Here is a 23781-nt window from a genome sequence, read left to right on the forward strand (position 1 = left end):
GCTCCTCGAACCTTCTATAGTTTCTATTTAAAACAAGACACTTAGTCATACATTCTTTTACTGGACTGATGATTCTAAGGATAAGCTCTTAATCCACTTTAGAGTAAAAGGTTTTGTGTTCTTTTTTCATGTATCATATGATCTGTCCTTTTTTTCTTTAAGGAAAGTTGGGTACCAGCAAGTGGGTAAAATTTTTCTGGCTGCTTGGTAACATTTAACCGGCTTCACAGATAAACTGGGCTGGAATCTATAGAAAGACAGGGTAGAGCTTGTGAAAAAAGTGTTAGTTGCAGTCATGTCTGATTCTCTCTGACCCCAAGGACTGGGACCCATCAGGCTCCTCTGTCCATGGAATTCTCCAAGCAAGAATACTGCAGCAGGTAGCCATTTCCTTCTGCAGGGGATCTTTCTGACCCACAGATCAAACCAGGGTCTCTGGCACTGCAGGCAGATCCTTTACTGTCTAAGCCACCTCAGAAGCCTGGAGCTTATTTATAGCTTATTAAAGGACCTAGTTCAGGCCCGAGCCGCCTTCATACCAACCCTTCCCTTCTATCCTAAGCTTTTCCATAAATATAAAAAATTCATTGAATGCAGTAAATTGATTTAATCTTCAGTCATGCCTGTTTTTTCCTGATAATATTGTTAGTAGCCCAGATTTAAGATTACCAGGGTAAACTGAAGTTATTTTATGAATGTCATTAAGACAGGAGATGAAAATAACATTGTTTAGAAAATATTCTGATAGTACAGATTTATGTAAAGACGTTTCTAAAAATGCAAGGATCCTAAGGATTCTATTTCTGAACAGTCTGTTTTATAAATGCTTATTCTAAATGCCTAATCTTGTATCTTCAATTAAAAAAAACCATCCTATCATATACATTACTTAACAGTATATCCATCAAATATGGATTTGAAACTAAAACCATAAATCTGACTTGTTTCAAAATCAATTTTAAAAAACTAATAATACAACACCATTAGTAACTATCTTTATTCTCAAATAGATAAAAGCATTTAACATATACTTTACAGTATAAACAAATTAAGTGCTATGCATTTTGCTTATAAAGTGACAAAAGTATTTCAAGCATTATATAATTTGTACAAAAAGTAAATTTCCAAATAAAGCTTTGGTTAGTAGAACTGCTTACATACTGTTAAATCCATTTTCCAAAGTTTTTCAAAGAAAAAAGCCTTATCCACTAACAGGTATTTCTTGTACAATCCAAGCTTTTTTACTGTTTAGTTAAGAGGGAGGAATATATAATAATTGCTTTTAATTTCCATATCTAGATCAGCCTCTTTTCTTCCATTTATATGTGGTCAGAATACCATCACTTTTGAAAGCACAAATTACGTAGAAAATCACTTTTATTCTTAGGAAGGTAATCTATTTGAAAAATAGATTCATAAGACTGTTGGCTTCCGTATCTACCAAGGTGCTTTCTAAGTTTCAAGCACTAATATATTGCATTGGGGGTAAATCACCTCTAATTTCCCCTGGGAGGGTAATGTCTACCAGCACTAGTGCTCAGAATCAAAAGTTTATGTAACACCTAAAAAACTAAATATAGCCCCAAACTTAGTATTTTTACAGTTTCTACAATGTATGGATTACCTTATTCATATGAAAGTAGTAAAAATGCTACCTAACTTAAATGATGTAAAATACCAGTGTAACCAAATTAACAATCACAAAACAGACATTTTTCTACTAAAATTTTCCAGTCTACTTAGCAATATTTACTCAAAAATGTGATCATGAACTTAAATATATGCTCTTTAAAATTTACTGTTTATGCTGAACTGTACATTGGTGCTCCTTTTGTAATTTTTTGAAAATTCTACTTACGTAACTATGTAATTTGAAAATGTAAAAATGAGCCATCACTAAAATTCACTGGAGACTAATATTCTTTCATGGAAACAATTTATAAACATTTTTAAGTTCTACCTTTATTTCAATTTGGTTTTTTGAAATACATAAGCTTCTCATTTCAATTATTGTATAATGCTGCAAAACTAGTTTAAACAAAGATAAACCCAAGAAGAACTGGTAAAGCATTCGTTACTTAACATATGATGCCCCAAGTACCACATACATGGTAATGTATCACAGAAAAGAACTGGTAATAGTTTAGCAGATTATAGAGCAATCCTAAAAGTTTACACAAAGCTAAACATTGCCTCCCTTCTAGTCCACCTATTTTCCTTTAATTTGATCCTGGCTCTATTTATTATCTTTCTGTAATAATCCCTGTGTGACATCAGTTTTAAGTGTTCCAATTAACTACATATACCTCTTTAAATAGCTCTGCAACATTTTAGAACATTCAACCAATCTTTTTCATGAGATTCAATATAGCCTACATTTTTCTCACAAAACGCTCACTTTCCTGAGCTATATTAAACACCTTATAACAGGTGTATGTATAACTGAAGACCCTAAAATGTCAAGTTTACACTTTAAAAAAAATGCATAGAGAACATTTTGGAAAACTTATTAGTACTTACTTATTAGATATTACAATGTATAGGATTTGTTTCCTTCAGACTATAAAATATTTAATCTTTATTACTGGTTATCACTTTCAGGTCTGAATCACTTTCAAATTATCTGAGATCTGATTGGTATTAGAGAAACAGACTAAGTTTTCTGACCGAAACTGGGCCATGGGTCTTCCAAAATACAACCCTTATATACTCAACGAAGGTATCAAACTTCTGTGCCACAAAATAGAAGAACTGTATCAGACCTACAGGAAATAAACTTTTATTATAATACAGTATGTTAAAATTAAGGTGCTGTTCATCATGCCCTAGGTCATCTGGCCTTTACCAAGTGGGCATCATGTCTGGAAACCACACTCTGCCAAGATGCTTAGACACTTCCCAGTGAATCTGCTCCAAACTATACTTTTGGTCAGGAATTAATACTTCTTCCATAATGGATAATTGTGACAGGCGGCCCCCACACATCTTCACAAACTCAACAAAGGCACTACATGAGACTTCACATTCCCCTAGTCCAATAGCTGACAAATTTTTACAACGTTCTGCAATGCGAATTAACTCTTCATCAAGTGGCCGTAATCCATTAGCACACACTACTAGTTCAACTAGTCTAGGGCATGTCATTCCCACACGGCCAAGCACATCTTTGCTTACTGATCTCCCAAAGTAAAGATGGGTGGCAGGTATTTCATACCGAAAGAATGGATCAAATTCCTCTTCATATAAAAAAAAATACATCACTAAGTTCACTTTGGGTGAATGTCTGATGAAAGCATCCCAGCTGCTCTTCTGAATGGTATGGAAGTGAGTCTGTCCTGGATTCTCACTGACTACATCAATGCGCAAATGTTCTAATCGAACATGTTTTTCAGAAGATAAAGCAAGCAGTAATTCATCACTTAACAAGTGGTAATTCAGGGCCAGTTCACGTAAGCCATGACACTGATCAGCCACACACAGGATACCTTGGAAGAAAAAAGACCCAATTATTTATAAAGTTGTGCTCATCATCTGTTTGAAAATGCAATTAAGTACATGTCCTACAATAAGATTTCACCACATTTGCTATACCACTTACAAAAGTTTAGGTGCACCGATTGAACCCGCAGAAAGTCATACACACAAATTTATTTGATCACTGAAAAGAGGCTATAAGACATTTTCTGACATTCGAAAATCTAATAATGAAAAAAATAAGATAAAATCAGATATAATGAATTATATAAATATGAAATATCTGAGAAAAAATTTAAAAAAGATTTCCATCAAATGAGCAAACAATTTAACCTCTAATATAGGCTTGTCAAATTTCTAAGAAAAAAAAAACTGAGATATCACTAGATGAATGAAAAGAAAACGGCTCAGTTAACATTAATGGAAATATACATCATAATTTTTAAAGCTCTAACATTCTCAGAAAGCTCTTAACCATTCTTTAACTGGTTCCTTATACTTCAGGCACTATGCTTCAGAACTACCCAAAATCCCAAAGAGGAGCAAGTTTTACCAAAGGTTGGTTTCTGATCTCTGAAGTGGCCTATTGTAAGAACTCTGCCCCAAAGAGACACCCTGATACTACTTCATAAATGACAAACTCAAGCCACTTCTTTCCAGTGTTTAGAAACAAGGATAGGAAACAAAACACAAAATGTATGAGCTACTGTTTATTGTACAAGTATGACAAGTCAGGTCCTACATAGGTTATCCTACAAGTACCCACCCCCCTCAAAAAATCTAGAAAAATAAGTATCTTTTCTATTTTAAGGTCAAGTCAGCGATCATCGAAAAAGCAAGAGAGTTCCAGAAAAATATCTATTTCTGCTTTACTGACTACGCCAAAGACTGACTGTGTGGATCACAATAAACTGTGGAAAATTCTGAAAGAGATGGGAATACCAGACCATCTGACCTGTCTCTTGAGAAACCTATATGCAGGTCAGGAAGCAAAAGAAATGGACATGGAACAGACTGGTTCCAAATAGGAAAAGGAGAACGTCAAGGCTGTATACTGTCACCCTGCTTATTTAACTTCTATGCAGAGTACATCATGAGAAATGTTGGGCTGGAAGAAGCACAAACTGGAATCAAGATTGCCAGGAGAAATATCAAAAACCTCAGATATGCAGATGACACCACCCTTATGGCAGAAAGTAAAGAGGAACTAAAAAGCCTCTTGATGAAAGTGAAAGAGGAGAGTGAGAATGTTGGCTTAAAGCTCAACATTCAGAAAACGAAGATCATGGCATCTGGTCCCATCACTTCATGGGAAATAGATGGGGAAACAGTGGGTACAGTGTCAGACTTTATTTTTTGGGGCTCCAAAATCACGGCAGATGGTGATTGCAGCCATGAAATTAAAAGACACTCCTTGGAAAGAAAGTTATGACCAACCTAGATAGCATATTCAAAAGCAGAGACATTACTTTGCCAACAAAGGTCCATCTAGTCAAGGCTATGGTTTTTGCAGTGGTCATGTATGGATGTAAGAGTTGGACTGTGAAGAAGGCTGAGTGCCGAAGAATTAATGCTTTTGAACTGTGGTGTTGAAGAAGACTCTTGAGAGTCCCTTGGACTGCAAGGAGATCCAACCAGTCCATTCTGAAGGAGATCAACCCTGGGATTTCTTTGGAAGGAATGATGCTAAAGCTGAAACTCCAATACTTTGGCCACCTCATGCAAAGAGTTGACTTATTGGAAAAGACTCTGATGCTGGGAGGGATTGGAGGCAGGAGGAGAAGGGGACAACAGAGGATGAGATGGCTGGATGGCATCACGGACTTGATGGACGTGAGTCTGCGTGAACTCTGGGAGTTGGTGATGGACAGGGAGGCCTGGCATGCTGCGATTCATGGTGTCGCAAAGAGTGGGACACGACTGAGCGACTGAACTGAACTGAACAGCTAGCTAAAGATAGCAAAGCTGGAATTCAAACAGACTGGGTGACTCCTAAGTCCATGTGCTTACCTACTGCCTAGAAAGTGACAAGAAAGAGGTCACCAGTAAGCCAAAGCTTTTACAAAGTAGTGGGAGGAGAATGTAGGCAGTGGAATCAGTGTAGTGATAAAGTGAATCACTAGTACCAGACAGTCACCAGAGGGAGTAAAAGCCATCTGTGCTTCACTATTCAGCTGCCACGCTTCTATTCTCCACAAGGTGTGTATATATACTCTGAAATAAACCCTGATCACCCAAGTTAACATGAACACATCTCTCTTCTTTGCAATCACATAAAGACTCATCTAAAAAGAAAATGAACACATGGGTAATGGTAAGCAAAATGCAAATGAAAGAAACTTTGAGGTATCCCTTAATAACTACTAAAACAGCTGTGACAGGCACGATTCTAAAAGTTGTCCTCAAGATGTCATGCTATAACCTCTGAAAACTGTTCATGTGATAAGGTGAGCACTCCCATGAGTGTGTAGTGCTATAAATAGCACAGTTAGCTGTAAAATAAGATTAGCCAGGTGATCCTAATCTAATCACATGAGCCCTATAAACAGTTTCCTCTAGATGGCTGCAGAAGAAGTCAGATTCAGAGCTTCTGTGACTGAACAGAGAAACTCAAGCCATGCCTCCAGCTCTCATCTAAACTGAGGTGCTAACGAAGAACTGCTAAATTTGCATTTGTTAAATATGCAGCAACAGAAAACTAACACACAGTTACAAGTGTTTAAATATTTAACAGAAAACAGTGACAAAGATAAAACTGGTACATTATTACAATTCAATAATACAAATAACCTAATTACAACATAAGCAAAGAATCCAGGTTGACATCTCTCCAAGGAAGATGTACAAATAGTCAATAAGCACAGGAAAAGACATCTGAGAATTCAAGAAAATACATATCAAACCACAGCAAGATACCAGTTTACATTCACCAGGATAGCCATCATCAAAGACAGATAATACATGCTGATAAGGGGTCAAAAATTTGGAGCCCTCAAACACTGCTAGTAGTAATGCAGGACACAGCTGCTTTGGAAAACAGTCCAGCAGTTTCTCAAATGGCTACACAGAGTTACGATATGATTCAGCAGTTCCAATCGCTGTTATACACCCAAGAGAAATTAAATGATATGCCTATATGAAAACCTGTATATAAATTTGCATAGCAGCATTATTGGTAATAATCAAAAGGTGTAAACAACCCAAATATCCATCAACTGATCAATAGAAAAATATGGTTATTTTCATATAGTGAAATATCATTTGGCAAGAAAAAGAAATGAAATATTATACATGCTACAATATGGATGAACCTTGAAAACGTAAGGCTAAGTGAAAGAAAGCCAGTCATAAAAGACCACATATGATTGCATGTACATGAAATGTCCAGAAGAGGCGCATCTACGGAGACAGAAAGTAGAGCAGGGACTGCCTAGGACTGGCTGGGCTAATGTTTTGGAGGGTGACAGATAAGCGGGACATAGGACATTTTGGGGGTAGTAAAAAGTGTTCTAAAATTGACTGTATGATGAACGCACTGTGAACTGTATCATATGTGAATTACATTTCAATAAAACTATTACATTGGTGGTGGTGTATAAATTCATCCAACTCATTTTGGAAAAAAACACAGCAAGAAACATTAAAAAAAAAAAATCTAAACTCTTTGACCTAGCTCTTCCACTTCTTTATTTAATTTGACCAAAGGAAGGAATTAACAGAAGTAAAACTATGTGTAAAATAGTTCATTTTTTTTAAATCAAAGCAAATAGTGGAAACAAGTTAAATATTCAACAGTAAAAGAACTATGAGACAAATGCTGGCCTATCAAGAAGAAAGAAAACTAAGTAGCTAAATGTTCATTAGTTCAGCTGGTAATTACTGAGTGTCTTATATGTTAAGAACTGGTTTTAGGATGGTAGAAGAGTCAACAGGAACAAAACATCCTTATCCTAACAGAAAGCCAGCAGGTAATTAAACAAGAACACTCTGCTAGTGTTAACAAGGGAATTAGGGAGGAATTTCCAGAACTATCACAGACCTACAGAATTAGAAGAATCAAGCGAAGGCAAAAGGCAAGTAGACAAGGAAAATTAATGGTTATTTCCTGTGCAAACACTTAGACATGGACAAAAACACAAGCATTCTAAGAAATGAAGGGAACACAACATGTAATATGTAAATAAGAGTATGTCAAAGACCGAAACCCGATAAGAGAGACAAGGATCAGAGCACATGGGACACCTTGTAAGCCTCAGTAGGGAGTTTGGATCTTACATAAAGCATAGTGAAGTTCTGAAGGAAACTGGAGGTTAAAAAAAAAAAAATCAAATTTCTATTTTAGAAAGATTACTCTGGCACTACCATGGAAATCAAATCAGAAAAGAGCAAGGCTGCAAGTTAGGAAATCAGTTAAGAGGGTACTCACAAGAGTACTCAGTGAGCTAGATTAGAGATGAAGGAAGGCAGTGTGTTAATTTCAGCTGCTTAACAGAATACCACAGACTGAGTGGCTTAACAATAAACATTTATTTCTCCCATTTCTGGAAGCTGGAAGTCCAAGATCAAGGAGCCAGCAAGGCTGGGTTCTGCGAGGGCCAGGACTCTTTCTGGCTTATAGATGGCTATGTTCTTGCTGTGTCTTCACATGGCAGAGAGACCAGATATCTTTCCTTTTCTTTCTTAGAAAAGCACTAATCCCAAAGAGATTTCTCCAAATAACTCCCAACCCATTTTCAGACACCATCACACTGAACTAGGGCAGGAGGTGAGGAGAACACCACAAATTCAGTCCACAGCACAGAGATTTAAAGCCGATTATCAGTGATGGAGTCGCCAGACCTCAGTGACTACAGGGATGTCAAAAGTAAGGGTACAAGAATTCAAGGATATCTGTGAGGTCCCTGGTGCCATTCACTGAGATGGTAAAAAGGGAGATGTTAGAGACTTCAAAAAGGGGCAAGGACGATCATTAGTCTGACATGCCAGAGATAGGCTAGAGGCACTGGGTCACTGGCAGTTCAACACCCAGCTCTGGAGTTCCAGAAACACTAAAGCAGGAGGCGTTCACGTACACAGCACAACTGAAGCCGCTGATGAAGATGACACAGCCCGGGGTTTACAGAGTGAAATAACAAAGGGCCCGGTGCAACACACAGGGAGACACCAAAACATAAGGAAGGAAAAGAGAAACCAGCAAAGGAAACAGTGGGAACAATCAGAGAGGAAGGAGGAAAATCACGAACTGTCATACAGACGGATGGGATGCAAGGGCTGGGGGAGGCTCAGACGGGGGTAGATACATGTATACTTACGGCTGATTCATGCTGTTACACAGCACAAAGTAACACAGCCCTATAAAGCAATTATCCTCCAATTAACATGTTTAAAATAAGTCTTCCAATTAAAAATTTTTAAATAAACAAAAAGAACAGTCACTGGTGTCAAATGGTACTCAGAGGTCCGGCAACAGACAATTGTTAAGGACTGTATGAAATGGAAACAACTGTTTGATAAAAATTGAACTGAAAAACTGTTCCGTGAAGAAAGCATAGAAAACAGTTCTTTAATTTCAACTTAGAGAAAGCAACTATCTAAATATGCAAAATATGAACAGAAAGAATACACACAAGTATTAAATTTAAAATTAAAACCCTCTATGCTTATATTCTTAAAGAATATTACAGGAAAGCTCTCTCTTTCCCAAACAACTAATCCAAATGCCACTCAAGCTTGATAAGATCAAGCAAGCTTATACTATGAGAATTGATATATATATTTAATAAAAATAAACGAACATGGGATGTACCAGGATAAAGAGAATAATGAACTCAGTTTCATGGAGAAACTAGAGACCCAAAGGCTCTCATACAGTGTGTAAGTACTCCAAGTTACATTCAGGGTGCTCTGGGAACAGCAGGTGGGTGTTCTAAACCAGACAAGAGAAGGAAAAGAGCGGGACACATGAACTAAATTTTGAAGGCCGGACTGGAGTTGGCCAGATGAAGAAATGAAAAAAAGAAATGTGTTAAAGGTACTCCTCAAGGTACAGTATACCGACCAAACACATGTACAAAGAACTGTCATTATCTAGGACTCAAATAAAAGCTGCATGTGAGTAAACAGCAGAGAGCGGTGAAGGTCAGGAGACAAAGAACTCTGTACACTAGGAAGCTATGGGGCATGGACCATACTCTCTATACAGTACACAGTAAAATGTGACTAAGGTCACAGTAACAAGGAACTGCCAAAGCCCAATCTTCTTAACTTCTAATTATACTTAGGTTATCGCCATCAGTGATAATCTAGAAGCGGCAAAAAAACCTAGGGAAACACCGCAATAGACAGACCTCACCATTCCCATCAACCAGACCCTCCATGTGGGAGACAAGGAAGGACAGGAAGTAATGTCCATCCGACAAGGAATCATTTTCTTAGGGGAAGGCCAGGCTTCAGTAACAGCAAGAAGCAGGGGAAATATTCTGTTAAGAGATCAAAACAGATTTCCCCAATAACACAGCTGAAGGCTTAGGAGAGATGTCAACAGTGGGAGGGTAAGTCAGGAGTGAAGACTAACACAAACTGTAGGTTTATAATCATTTTACAATACAAACCATTTGGAATTTAAATGCTCTCAAACTGAATAATGTAATAATGTTTAAGTCTATGCAAGAAAAGCTGGAAAGAGCTTTAATAATGCTACTCCTCCATCTGATGGGCTTTCAGCTCCAAAACTCAACTTTGGAAAAGGTTATCTTACAAAATGTGAGGTAATGACTTCACCACAACTCTTCTCTATGTTATGAAACAAAAAGCAGTTGTGAGATTGCTTTGACTCAAAACTATCATTAGCTCAACCATGATTTGAGGAAGGCCTACTTCACCAAAATGGCCATCTCAGACCAACCTCATACCGTCCCTTCCTTTTATTTTTTTAATTTACACATTTTCTGGCACAGGTTGGACACAAACGGCCAAGAAGATTAGAAAAGTTCAAAGTAAATGTCTAGGTTAGGAATGCTACAGAATTTACCCTACTGTTTACATTAAAAATATTATGCAATAGGAAATAAATCCTATGAACCCACCTTCAAGGTTAATAATTATTAGTTCGCCTTCATTTGATAAACACAATACATTTTACTAAAATATCTGGCAAAACAACACCGCACCTGCTGGAGAGACATGAGGGCAGCTGCTCATTTTCAGCAGCTTGAGTGTATCGCTGTTGTTGGCCACTAGGACTTTGAGCGAGGGATCGTCTACTGGCGTGTCGTCTATCTTCAGCGAGGACAAGGATTTGGAGTTTACAAACACAACCGTCAGTGCAGAGATAAAGTGAGACTGAAAGATAAAAACAGTGAAAACACTGCTTCAGTTTTTACAAACAGAACTGAAGGGTCTTCATATAATACATATATAGTTCATCTGAACCCTGATGATGCATTTATAACTGTTTTGGGGTAGCAGCAGCCCCTCACTCTGTTGAGGGAATATGGTAGGAATATAGTAGAGAGAGGTGACCTCCTGTCATCTTTGTAAAGGGCCTTTTTATCTGGGGGAAAAAAAGATTTCAAGCCTCAGGACAGGTGTCTCTGAATCACAACAGTCACTGGTCAGTAAACAGAGGAACTGTGGAACTCTGAATGAGAACGCCTCTCAGACACTTCACATCACTCACCTTCTCTGGAAACCCTGCTCCAGTGTATTTAACACTGAACTGCATTCTTTTTTTGGTGACAGTAATGACCATTAAAATAGTAACAGCTATTAGCATAATCATCAAAAATTAAAGTCAATGAATTTAGAAGCTATGTAAGACTTATTTAGAATATGGAAGCTCATATACAACTTGATTCTAAAATAATAAAAATTGTAACTAAGTAAAAGTTCCAAATTTAAAACTCCTTTAAATATGTTAAATTATACTACTGTCAAAGCTATTATAAGGTATTTTAAACACATATGTACCAATTAATAATCTATACTTTATAATATTCTATATAATAATTATAATATCCTGTTGGACACAGAATCTGACCTAAAGGAACCACTGTAGGGAAACCAGAATTGAAGCACAAAGCATGGGACTCTGAATCAGAGCTAATGAGCCATGACCAATGGACTCACTACACCAGTGGAAGAGATAAGGGCCAGCTAGTAGCAACATTTCCTCAATTACTTTTTCCTACTGTGGTTAAATAACTATTTAAATTTTGGTTAAGTAACTGTTCAACAACTTAAATGCTACCATCTTTCTCCTAACTGGATTTCCATATCAAATTCAGCTGTATCTTCTACCATCGCACTACATTAGTATATGCATGACTCCATCTCCTGCCCTCCTTTTTCCCACTTCCCTCAGAGTTAGCTCTGGTCAAATACGCTTCTTTCATGATCTCTCCAGTTCTCTCAGGATTTCCAAGATGTATCACCAGCCTATTTCAATCTTCTACAAAAGCCATTAACAGGAAAAGAAAGAAAAAGAGCATAAGCATCCTATGCTCACTGAATAAGGAAGCAAGCAGTCCCAGGTTCCCCAAAGCAAAATGACATCAAAGGACAACATTAGTACTAGTGATCATCCTGAGTAATAATAAAAAAAAAGGAAATTATATCCAACATACCTTATAGTATGGTATAGCCTATATATACCATATGTTTGCTTTCTAACTACAGTATGTAATAGAAAACCCAATTCAGATGATTTCATTTCCCATATGAAGCTTAAACAAGGCACTACTGTACCATGGAACTCCGTGCCTCTAAGAGTGAGGGCCTTGAATCATGGTAATCAGAACCATCTGGACTGTTCTTAAGAAAAAGAAATTTGGGACTAGAAATATCCAAAGTTTAGAAGTTTCAGAGATGACTGTTATGCATATTCAGTTTGAGAACCACATGACAGAACTCATGTCCTCAGAATTGGAAAATGTTGACACAAGCAGACTCTCGCCCATTTCCCTTATATTACGCGAGGAAATCATTTATCTCAAATGTACCTTACTGAGACTTTGAAATCAACCTGTGATACATCTGTTACTGACAGTCTACTGAACAACCTGGGTTATAATATACATTCAAGCTAGTAACACAAACATAACTCAGATAATGCGGGAACCAGTTCTGGATCACCACAACAAAGCGACTATTACAATAAAGCAAGTCACACAAGTTTGGCTTCCCACTTCATATAAAAGTAATGTTTACACTATGCTATAGTCTATTAAGTGTTAATAGCATTACATTTAAAAAACAATGTATATTCTTTAATTAAAAAATACTTTATTGCTACAATATGCTATCACGTAAGTCTTCAGCAAGTTGTAATCTTTTTGCAATAGTAATGTCAAAGATCACTGATCACAGACTACCAGAACAAATATAATGAAAAAGTCTGAAATACTGCAAGAATTACCCACATGTGACACAGAGACATGAACTGAGAAAATGCTGTTGGAAAAATGACATCAATAGACTTGACACAGGGTTGCCACAAATCTTCAATTTGTAAAAAACACATTATCTGTATAGTGCTGCAATGAAAGGAGGTGTATGTCTTCCTGAATCATCCTAGTAAATTCAACGATCAGGTGTTTAAAGGGGTGTCTATATTTTAGCTTGTGGTGTATTCTGATAAACCCTTATGATTTATTGCTGGATACAAACCTACAGAATATGAGCTAACATACACAGGGACTTCATTAGTTGCCTTTCTGAAAATGCACACTTATTTTTCTATTTTAAGAGAAAGAGACTATTTTCTATTATTAGAGAAAGAGACTATTTCTAATTACATGCAAGAGCAAGTTAGAACATATATGTGAATATAAAAATTATGAATATAAATTTCACCAAAAAAATTTTAAATAAAATCTGTGTATTAATCCTAACTGACTAATATTAACTGTGCTCAAGAAGCAATCTTTACACAATCAACAAAAGATTTTCTAAGTGAGCTCTATCTGCTCTTAATACTGGCACTACTTTTCATTATAATCTCACCAATCTGCTCTGAAAGTACAAAAAAGAGCATCTATTGATATATATCTCTTTTCTTCTAACATGCTTATATTTCAGTTTTACTTAGTCTATTTCAGTATTTCATATAGAATCCTCTGCAAATTCATTCACTTTTTAACATTACCCAAAAAGAAGCACAAAGTGATTCAAAAACAGGAAAAAAAAAATCATTTAAGACTTAACATTCTAAATAGTAACTGGTTTTTCAATATATACACACCACTTTTCTTATGTTCCCACTGTAAGTGCAAGAAATGGGTAGAGTTTCCCTGGATTTCTCAGTAAAAACTAATTTAAAAAAAACAAAAACAAAAAACAAAACAGCAGATACCTTTGGTAAATCCATAAAGCTTGGCCGAGCAGTTGAAATAAGTCCAAGCGTTTTTAAAGAGCAGTTCACAAGTTGTGATAATATATCACAAGCTGCTTCAGCTGATTCTTTGCTGCTGTCCACCTGGGAAAAGAAATATCCTATACACATGAATATGGTCACACTTCTCTGTGTACATTTAACTTTACAAAAGCAAGAAATACAGTTATTAGTTTACTGCATTATAATTTAAAGAATTAATATTTATCCTTTCAATCATCTACCCTCACATACAATGTCAGCCTTTTCTGAATTCCCCTGAAAAATTACAAGGGCAACTGTCAAGACGTAACTTTGACCGTGATAAGATACTTAGTTAATGTTAAAAGGACTTAGCTATTAAGTTGATTTATTCCAAATGGACTATAAAACCTAGTATAAACATAAATTTATAATCTTTGAAAAATAATTATATATTTGGTAGTAGATCATATCATACATGCAAATACAATGCCAACGGTACAAATGCTTTAAAACAAACTGAACGAGTATTTACTCAAGAGATTCAGGTAAATCACAACCTGGGATTCATCATTAATGTTATTAACTGAAACATGAATGTGAAGTAAAATGAGGTCTCCAACTAGTCAAACATGAAAACCTGAGCCAAACGAGCAGTGCCCACACACTGCGGCCATACACTCTTCCGCACAGACCTTTCCTGGGGGAAGGGAAACAGGACCAAAACACTCCTTGAGGACATAACGAGCTCTTCTTTCAAAAAAGGAAGCTGTCCCCCAAGGCTATAAAGCATCTTAAACAGTGCAGTTAAAAGTAACATCATTTCTTTAATTTCCAGATCGATGTACCTTACCTTAACTCAAAAATATTCTGAAGATCCTGCTGTAAAATTGATGCACCGATTTACATTACAGTTTCAGAGCTACTTTTACTCTTTGGCTAAGCTTCTCTATATCAGTGGTTCTTTTGAGAACTGCTGTGGTCCTGAACCAATAGCAACATCATCATCAGGGAACCTGTTAGAAACGCACACTCTCACGCCCAATCCAGACTACCTGAATCAGAAACGGGGGTGAGGGTGGGGAGAAACCCAGCAATCCTTGTCTTAAGAAGTACTCCAGGCATTTCTGATGCACATAAAGTTTAAGAACCACAATTTTACATTAATAACTCTGACTACAAGATTCTCTGGCCTACAGTCAGTGATGAATTAAACACAAATATTATCAGGAGAGCTCAGAAGGATCTTGGGGTGTGTTCTTGCAAATCAGAAATTTCCTCCGAAAAATAAACGATCCCTAAAAAAAAAAAAACGCTTAAACTTATAGAAGAAATGATTTTATGATGGTTATACAAGTTGGATACAGCTGAGCTGTGCCACAGGTTAACACTGAAACAGCCAACCCACTGGATGGAATTGGTCTTTAAACCTAGGAGATTAATGTATTATACTTGTTATAGGATTTACCATAAGAACACTTTTAGACAACTCAAAGATGACTGAAACCAAGGAGAAGGCTCTTCAGGTTTCCTCATGGGCAGGCAAGAGAGGGACAACACATGAGGAGTTCCTGAATTTTCGTTTGTTCTATCCTCCCACCATTCCCCTAGCCTTGCCCTCAGCTAGGGTTGAGATATAACATCCAAGTCATCTAGTTAAGCATTAGATATCCCAAATAATGCAAGAAGAAGGAAATGGCAACCCACTCCAGTATCTTTGCCTGGAAAATCCCATGGACAGAGAAGCCTGGTAGGCTACCATCCGTGGGGTCAAAAAGAGTTGGACCTGACTGAGTGACTTTACTTACTTACTTAAATAATGCAAGGGATATTTACACCAACCATTAGCCACAGATTATCTGAAATTCACTAGGCATCCCTTATTTTGACTTGCTAAACCTAGCAATCCTTCACTCGGTGGTCTAAGTGTCTTTGTGCAGTTTTCTGGAAAGACGGCCCTAAGACACCCAACCATTCCCAACATCAGGCCTCTCCTACTCCTGTGACACATATGAGAGAATAGACAGACAATCTCCAGCTGATACAGAATGACAGTCTTGGGAAAGACTTTAGTTTTGGCAAGGATCTCTGGGTTAAGAATCACTGCAGTATCTGGGTTTAATTTGACCTGTTTAACATCAGCTGCATATGGCAAATCAGGTATTCATGTGTTACTTCAACAGTAATTACAGGATGTGTTAAGGACTTAGTGAACATATCCACACTTCATTATTCATCCCCAGAACAAAACATGACAAGCCTGCTCACACACACCACTGTGATTCTTTATACCAGTCTGAACCTCTCAAAAAGCAACCTCACTTCATTTATCTCATTACTGCCTAACTTCCAGTATGTCCCTGCTAGCAAAGAAAAGAAATAGTTTTCTTTGGCATCTTCCATGTACCTTTTTCTATTTCTCTCTAAAATATATTCATCTAAACTTTTTATATATAGTTTCTATATCTCCTTTCTCTTTAAGGAACTCCACATCACAAAGCCATCAATAAACAAAACTCAGACTTTATTAAAATGAAGCTTTAATAAAAACCTCTACATCTAATATATATTTCTTTGGGCTCAAATTTGTTCATAATAATTTCAACAGTTTCAGTATATGATTTATCTTTATTTAATGGCTGCTTCTGGTTTCAAGAAATTATTATTAAGATTTACAATAAAATGGAATAATTTAGCTCAATACGGTTATTTGTGACAGCCTCTAAGGTACACAGTTACTCTAAATCTTTAAGCACCTTCCCTAGAAAGGCAATAGTTTAAAAACAAGGGAAAATATATCAGTTTAGGACACAAAAGCCACTGCATGCATATATACTAAGTTGCTTCAGTCATGTCCGACTCTTTGATAAACCATGGACCAGAGTCCTCCAGGCTCCTCTGTCCATGGGATTCTCCAGGCAAGAATACTGGACTGTGTTGCCATGCCCTCCTCCAGGGGATCTTCCCAACCCAGGGATCGAACCTGCGTCTGTCTCCTGCATTGGCAGGTGGGTTCTTTACCACTCGCGCCACCTGGGAAGGCCCCACAAAAGCCACTAAATACACTTTATTTTTAAAAAGAATGATTTAAAGTATTACCTTGAAGCTGACGTATTGTAGATGATTTGAATGTCTTTTAATAATCTGTTTGATCAGCTCTGGATGTGTAGCTTTCAAATAAGATGTAGCTGGCTGATTCAGTTCAAATTCAAAACATCTCCACAAGTCAGGCATGTGAAATACCTGATTCCAGTTGCGGCAAACTTGTGAAGCATGAGCTCGGTCAAGAAGAGGCAGATACTTAAATACTTGGAGAACAATGTCCTGAAGGAGATTACCCCAATCACAAGTCTGAGAATGCTCACTTGCAGTCCGCAGTCTCTTGGATTTCTCGGCAATACCTTCTTCTGATGAATCATGGCCACTATCTCTTCCTCCTCCTCGTTTCATCCTATTCAGAAAAAATTCATCATTCTTTTTTTGTACTTAACTTTTCAACAGACATAAATCCAAAATTCATTCTTCTATCACTGAGATTTCTGTACACGTGCCTATAAATACAAACATAAACGTGCAGGAGAACTGGACCAGACATTCAGGGAGAAGAACGTCAAAGCAAAATATAATAAAAAAAAAAAAAACACCAGTAGAGACCAACTGTTATTTCACAACCTTACACCTTTGGCAGGTGCTTTTAAGCATGTGTATTTGCACTGTACTATGTGGGGAAGAAGTTTATCATAGCTTTGAAACCAAACCATGTATTTGTATTTCTAAAGTTGTAGTCAACTGCCGGAAGCCAGTGTGAGGAATCCAGCCTGTGACAAGGTCATGAGGAAGGAAGGTGACATACACAAGGTCGTGATCAGACTTCAGGGGTCCCCCTGGTATTTCCTGAGCATGTACCCCAACAAAAAACCAAAAATCTGCCGGCTTTTGTACTCTGCTTTTCCACTTTTCTGATATTCTCCAGAAAAAAAGTCAATTCAGGGCTTTAGTCTTCTGCATTTGAAAGGGATGTTTCGGTTAAACCCCCTCTGATAACTCTCTAGCTTGCCTTACAGGTTCCCCCGGACCTCTTACAGCTTGTGAATTGCTTACAGCCCCCCAACTGCGAGAGGCACAAAGCTTAAAAGCATCTTAAAGATACAGAGCCTTTTCTAAAGAGTTAAAAATCATATTGGTAGAGGGTTTTCACTGCTGACTCAATGACTGCTGCCAGGCCTCCATATTCTTTATCTTTTAGGCACCTGGGAGGATGTTAATCAATGTAAACGGGATATGGAAAAAAATATATAGTAGTTTTGATGTTAGCAACACTAGACTTTTGAGTTACTTTTCTGTTTGTTATATATCACTGCACTCCTCTTGTGTCCCTGCTATGTAAGAATGTAACTTTATTTAGTGCTTTCTGAGAATGGCACCAGACTTTGGGAAGATCAACACAAATAAGTCTTCTGGTTGACAAACCCTTATCAGAAAAAAGGCTGTAAAATGTTAATTGGCCCTTTCGGCTGGAAGATGATGTAAAGTACCTATGACTTGTGTATACAATTAGGTATGCAGAGAGAAAAGCCTGGTTTTGATAAGAGTCTGGGCTGCTAACGCTGCATAACTTTGTGTTACCCACTGATTTCCATGTTTTGTCCAAAGTATAAAAGGCCTTCTGAACAACAGAGGACGGAGCCAGTCGCTGGACTGGTTTCCCCCGTGTCTCTCTCTCTCTCTCCTTTTCTCCCTTTCCCTCCCTCTCCTCTTTACTTTAATTTCAGGCTGAATTCCCATCTGGGGCGCGGAGGCTCTCCAAGTCTACTTACTTGCCCTGGCTGTTAAGACCCCCGTGAAAGGGAGCCTAAGGCGAGGCACCCTTAGATATTCAAGCAAGAAAGGGAGCCTAAGGCAAGGCACCCTTAGATATTCAAGCAAGCACCCGTGGCCCAACACAGATGGTGCAAATTCCTTGTCTGGAATTTTATTGGTCTTCCGCGTAATCCAAGTTATTCAGTCCTATTTCTCCACTTAATTTTCCTACTCCACTATTGTTTCTTAATCTAATCTTATATCAATAAATAAGTCTTTCCTCACCAACGCCGTCCACCCTTCAAATTCCCTGGATCCACCGGGGCTGGACCCCGGCAGTCAACTATTAAGAAATACAAAAGAGAACCTACAGGGACATCTCCTCAAGATTTCTTGAAAGTTATCAAAGGATACCTACTATATCTGAGTTTCTGAATTCACGGCAGACAGAGCCACAGGAACGTTCAGACAGCATCTGAATGAAGTCGTTGACAGATCTTTCCACAGTGAGTAGCCTGCCATGTGTGTTACTACCAGACCCAATCTTTGCCTAAAATGAGCAACCTCATCTCTACTGTGCATAGTTTGCTCTGGAATATGGCTGCTTCTTCCAACACTTCACTAGTTATTGCAATGTTTTATCCAAGTTGTATTTCTGAATGACAAGTGAGTGTTTATTCTATGTTATTGGTACTGCCTTCATACTGCCATTTGGATCTGGTGGTGATGTAAAACAGGAATGGAATTTCCAGGCAAGAATACTGGAGTGGGTTGCCATTTCCTTCTCCAGGGGATCTTCCCAACCCAGGGATCGAAGCGGGGTCTCCCGCATTGTGGACTGATTCTTAACCATCTGGGCCACCAGGGAATGGCATAAAATAGTAGTGTGAGTAAGGAGACTGGGTTCTGGAATCGAGCTCCCTGGCTCTCCCTCTCACTGCTTATGTGGCTATTAACAAATTACTTGACTTTCCTGGACTTCAATTTGTAAAATGGGGAAAACAGAAACACACTGGGATCTTGTGAGGAATTATGGCATCACTGACTGAATGGACGTGAGTCTGAGTGAACTCCAGGAGTTCGTGATGGACAGGGAGGCCTGGTGTGCTGCGATTCATGGGGTCGCAAAGAGTCAGACGCGACTGAGCAACTGAACTGAACTGAAGGAAATGGCAACCCACTCCAGTGTTCTTGCCTGGAGAATCCCAGGGACAGGGAAGCCTGGTGGGCTGCCATCTATGGGATCGCACAGAGTCGGACACGACTGAAGTGACGCCGCCGCCGCCGCAGCAGCAGCAGCAGCAGCAGCAGCAGCAGCAGCAGCAGCAGCAGGGCTTTTGAAAGGAGACATCAATGGCTGCTGAACTCAGGTATAGGAAAGTAGTCTTGTATTAAGAACATTAAAGTAGAAACAAAGGTTCCAGCCAGAAGGCAAACAATGATCCTAAATTTATTTTAACATGAAGTATATATGAGAATGCGTGAGAATACAAGCTCATGTATGAGAAAAACACACTGGAAATAGATTACCACATTAATATAGTAACTGTAAGAGTGGGACTGTATAATATTATATTCATAATTGTGGTATAACAACTGTGGTGGGATTACATAATGAATTTTTTTTTGCCAATATGCTTTGTTAAACTTTACACATGCCTGTTAATGTCAATGAATTATACTGCAATCAGATAAAAGGTCTTGTTTTATCTGGAAATTTAAGTACTGAAGGCTCTAACTAAATGAGGGCAACTGCAGTCCACTCACTGGTACCTCTATTTAGTTCAGAGCCTGCGATTCTTTTGTCTCTAGAGAGCAGTTTCTGGCAGGTACAGTTTGGATTTAGAGTCACAGCTTTTTCACACAGGATGGCTTGTAGCTCCAACTCCCTTCTCCTGGCACATCAGCACGTCGGGACAAACATACGCATGCATGGATCTCAACCAAATACATCTGTGCAGACTCTTTCTTTCCAGTAGCTAGCTAAAACTCTGCAGGACTGGGAGCAGAGGACCCTGGCTCTCGTGTCATTCAGATCAGTCCAGGAGGTCTAAGGACATGTGCAATAAACTGCCTATTCCTATTACTCCTACTTCCAATTATACATTAAGTGAAGTAAATGATGTATAGTCTCCTGCGCAGAGGGAGAGAAAGGGAAAACAATGAGAGATGACAGCAAGAGGCTAGTTTTAGGGAAGACTAAAACTTACATGTGAAACAAAGAATACGTTTTTCAAATATGTTTAGAGAAAAGATGTATAATCTGTAATGTCATCTTTAGTATTAAAACAAAAAATACTCTCCTAGGAATAATGTCTCACTAAAGGTTGAGATAACACTGTCATTATGACCCATTTTTCTGCTTTAACTTATCCTGAAGGCGTACTTTAATTTTAGCATACAAAATTTGGGTCAAAGAACAAAGAGTTTGCTACCCAGGGTTTATAATTTCTCTTCTGACTACCTAAAACTACTCAGCATTTTGAGATACTGAGATTCAAAAAAGAATGAAGTTATTTTTATAATTTCTACTGCTCACTACAGACTGTTGATCTTCTATTCCTGGAGAAAAGTCTTCTAAAACCGGAACTATTCAATTTAAAGATGGAATGATTCATACAGATACATACACAAAACGACGACCTTATTTACACAATTATTTTTGCTAATACATTGCTGGTTCTAACAACACACTTTGTCTACTGCATCCTTGTTTTAAATAAAAGTACATTTCAATATCTTTCCAAATGGAGTACAGAAAAAAAGCTGACATATTAAACAGAGGGCTTCCCTGGTGGCTCAGTGGTAAAAAAAAAAAAAAAATCCACCTGCCACTGCAGGAGATGTGGGGTCAGTCCCTGGTCAGGAAGATACCCTGGCAAAGGAGATGGCAACCCACTCCAGTATTCTCGCCTGGGAAATCCCATGGATAGAGCCTGCAGTTCACTGGGTCGCAAGAGCAGGACGTAACTCAGCAACTAAACAACAGTCTCTAACTAGCTGAACTGAAGTCTTTAAACTGTCACATTTGACTACTGTAGTATGTCAGAATTACAGTATATAAAGCAACAACAAAAAAATTAAAACCAAATGCCAATACAAATGTTTCTGTATTACCCTCATTTATGTGTAAAAACATCAGATCATAGTGGGCACCTAGGAAAAAACGTTAATGTCAAATCTTTTCCAAGACAATTCATGGAAAAATTTGCACTGCCTTCAGAAGTATTTTCTTAAATCTATTTACACATGAAACTCTGATATAAAGAAAGTTAAACAACTTAGAGGATCTACCAGTCTGCGAAGAATTTACATCAATGGACGACTTCTTACTTTTAGTTAAAATGAAAACCCCTCTCACACTAGAACTTGAGTGCAGAGAAGATGGATGATCAACCTCTCTGAGATTTAGGAGAGCACCCAAACTAGGCCGCTTCGTAACTCTGGCAGTTCACTTCAAAATGCGACTTTTCCAGGCTCCCAAAAATCGATTCAACTTGGGCCACTAAAAGCATTCGGTGAGACTGATACCCCTATGGAGCATCAAAAAACAAACGAACGACGAAAGACTCCATCCTGATCGAGCAGCACAGAGAATTATGGTATTAACTCTTCACATTTCCATACGCTCTGAAAGGAGTAGTCACTTTGTTCATCAGATGAAGAGCCTAAGAGAACACTTGGCTATGTGCCCTTCGTTGTTTTTTTAGTACACTGCGATCATAGTAATTTTAAAAGCTCATTTGTATGTAGCTCTAAAAAGCCTGTTTTGGCATCACATTTCCTTTCCATTTATGCTCTGCTTTTGACTAATAATTGACATGCATTCTTCGGCTGGAATACAAAGACCAAATGGGTGCAAATAGTCTGACTCTCAGAACTAGACGGTATTAGAGAGTGGGGTGGTGAAAACTGGTTCACCGATCATTTGTAGATACAGGAGTTGATGGCATTTTTATAAAGATTTCAGAAGAAAAAAAAGATTCTGAAAGATCTGAGAGATACTGGACATGTTCAGCAACAAAATAACTGCTTATCTCTAAGCACGGTGATGCAGGCCAATCACTTAATAGGCTTTTTCCTGATCCCTGTCTGCAACCTCATCTAAAAGAGCTACTCTCGCTCAAAGCAGGGGCAAAGCTGCTCATTCCAAATTGACCAACTTTTCCACTTGGCTACGCGCGTCCGAGGTTTGCCCTCCTCCCGCGCCACCTCCTCGAATTGGCTTTCCCAGACTTGTCTCCCGCCCTACCCCGGGCGGTCTGTTTTGACATCTTAATGTCTCTCATTTCTCAAAGCCAGGCCGATCGCGAGCTCTAGGGTGTCGGTCACCAGGCCCCGCCGAGAGTCACAAAGCCGGGCGCCAGGCGCGGCGAGCCCGGGGCGCGGCGGCGGCGGAGGCGCCGCGCGGAGGCTGCCGCCGGGCGCCGCGCGCGCACCACGCCTTGTTGACATGTTTTGGAGCAGGTTCGCGGGGCAACGCCCCCAAACGGGCTCCAGCGCCCCGTCCCGTCCCGCCCCGCACTCTCGAGGGGCGGCCCGCGCACTCTCGGGTCCCCGTGGCCCCCTCCGCCCCCGGCCCGCCCACCTCCGCGACCCTACCCGGCTCCCGCCGCCGCCGCGAGGCTCCGGCCCCGGCCCTCCGCGTTACCTGCTGCCGCGGGCGGCTTCCCCCACGCTCCACCCCGGACTCCGGGGGCGGCTGGTCCCGCGGCTCTCACATGAGGCCCCGCGGGCCCCGCGCCTCGCGCTCCCGCCGCCGCGGCCCCCCGCGCTCCGCCCGCATCCGAAGCGCTGGTCGCCTGGGGGACGCCAACGCGGCTCCACCTTTGCGGCTCTGGCTGCCCGGAGAGAAGCCGCCCTCCTCAGGCTCGCGCCATCCGTGTCCTTCTCCTGGGTCCCTTCGTCGCCGGGAGAGGGACGGCTGCAGGGAGCTGCAGCCACCGCGTAGGCTCTCGGCGCCGCGGCCCAGGGACAGAAACCAAAATGGCGCCCGGGCTCGCGGCCGCGCGCTTCTCCCGGCGGCGCGTCCCCGCCTGGGGGGGGGGGGGGCGGGCGCGCGTCCGCCGCGGCGAGTTCCAGGAGGATGAGCCAGGGAACCCGAAGGGGCCGCACCCACGCGGGAGCGCGCTCCGTCCCGCACGGCTGGGGGCTCG

The 23781-nt window shown here is 39.6% G+C and overlaps 1 protein-coding gene across 1 annotated transcript; it reads right to left on the reverse strand.

Annotated features, from left to right (window-relative positions):
- Positions 1-1091: 1091 nt before the first annotated feature.
- Positions 1092-23385, reverse strand: FBXL3 (F-box and leucine rich repeat protein 3). The gene is made up of 5 exons (XM_068984442.1): positions 23277-23385; positions 16925-17276; positions 13826-13948; positions 10644-10815; positions 1092-3485 (listed from the first exon to the last, which is right to left on the reverse strand). Exons 2-5 carry the CDS (start codon positions 17273-17275, stop codon positions 2842-2844), a joined length of 1290 nt encoding a protein of 429 aa, XP_068840543.1. The 5' UTR covers position 17276; positions 23277-23385; the 3' UTR covers positions 1092-2841.
- Positions 23386-23781: the final 396 nt, after the last annotated feature.

This window comes from Capricornis sumatraensis, chromosome 12 (assembly GCF_032405125.1).
Source record: "Capricornis sumatraensis isolate serow.1 chromosome 12, serow.2, whole genome shotgun sequence".
Classification (NCBI taxonomy): Eukaryota; Metazoa; Chordata; class Mammalia; order Artiodactyla; family Bovidae; genus Capricornis; species Capricornis sumatraensis.

Excerpts from the sequence above, each read along its gene's own strand:
- FBXL3 (XM_068984442.1), bottom strand. The coding sequence starts at position 17,275 with ATGAAACGAGGAGGAGGAAGAGATAGTGGCCATGATTCATCAGAAGAA. Across the intron at positions 10,816-13,825 it reads GCTTTATGGATTTACCAAAG|TCTCACTTTATCTCTGCACT; the intron begins GTATCTGCTGTT and ends TTTATCTTTCAG. Across the intron at positions 3,486-10,643 it reads CCCTCATGTCTCTCCAGCAG|GTATCCTGTGTGTGGCTGAT; the intron begins GTGCGGTGTTGT and ends TTTTCTTCCAAG.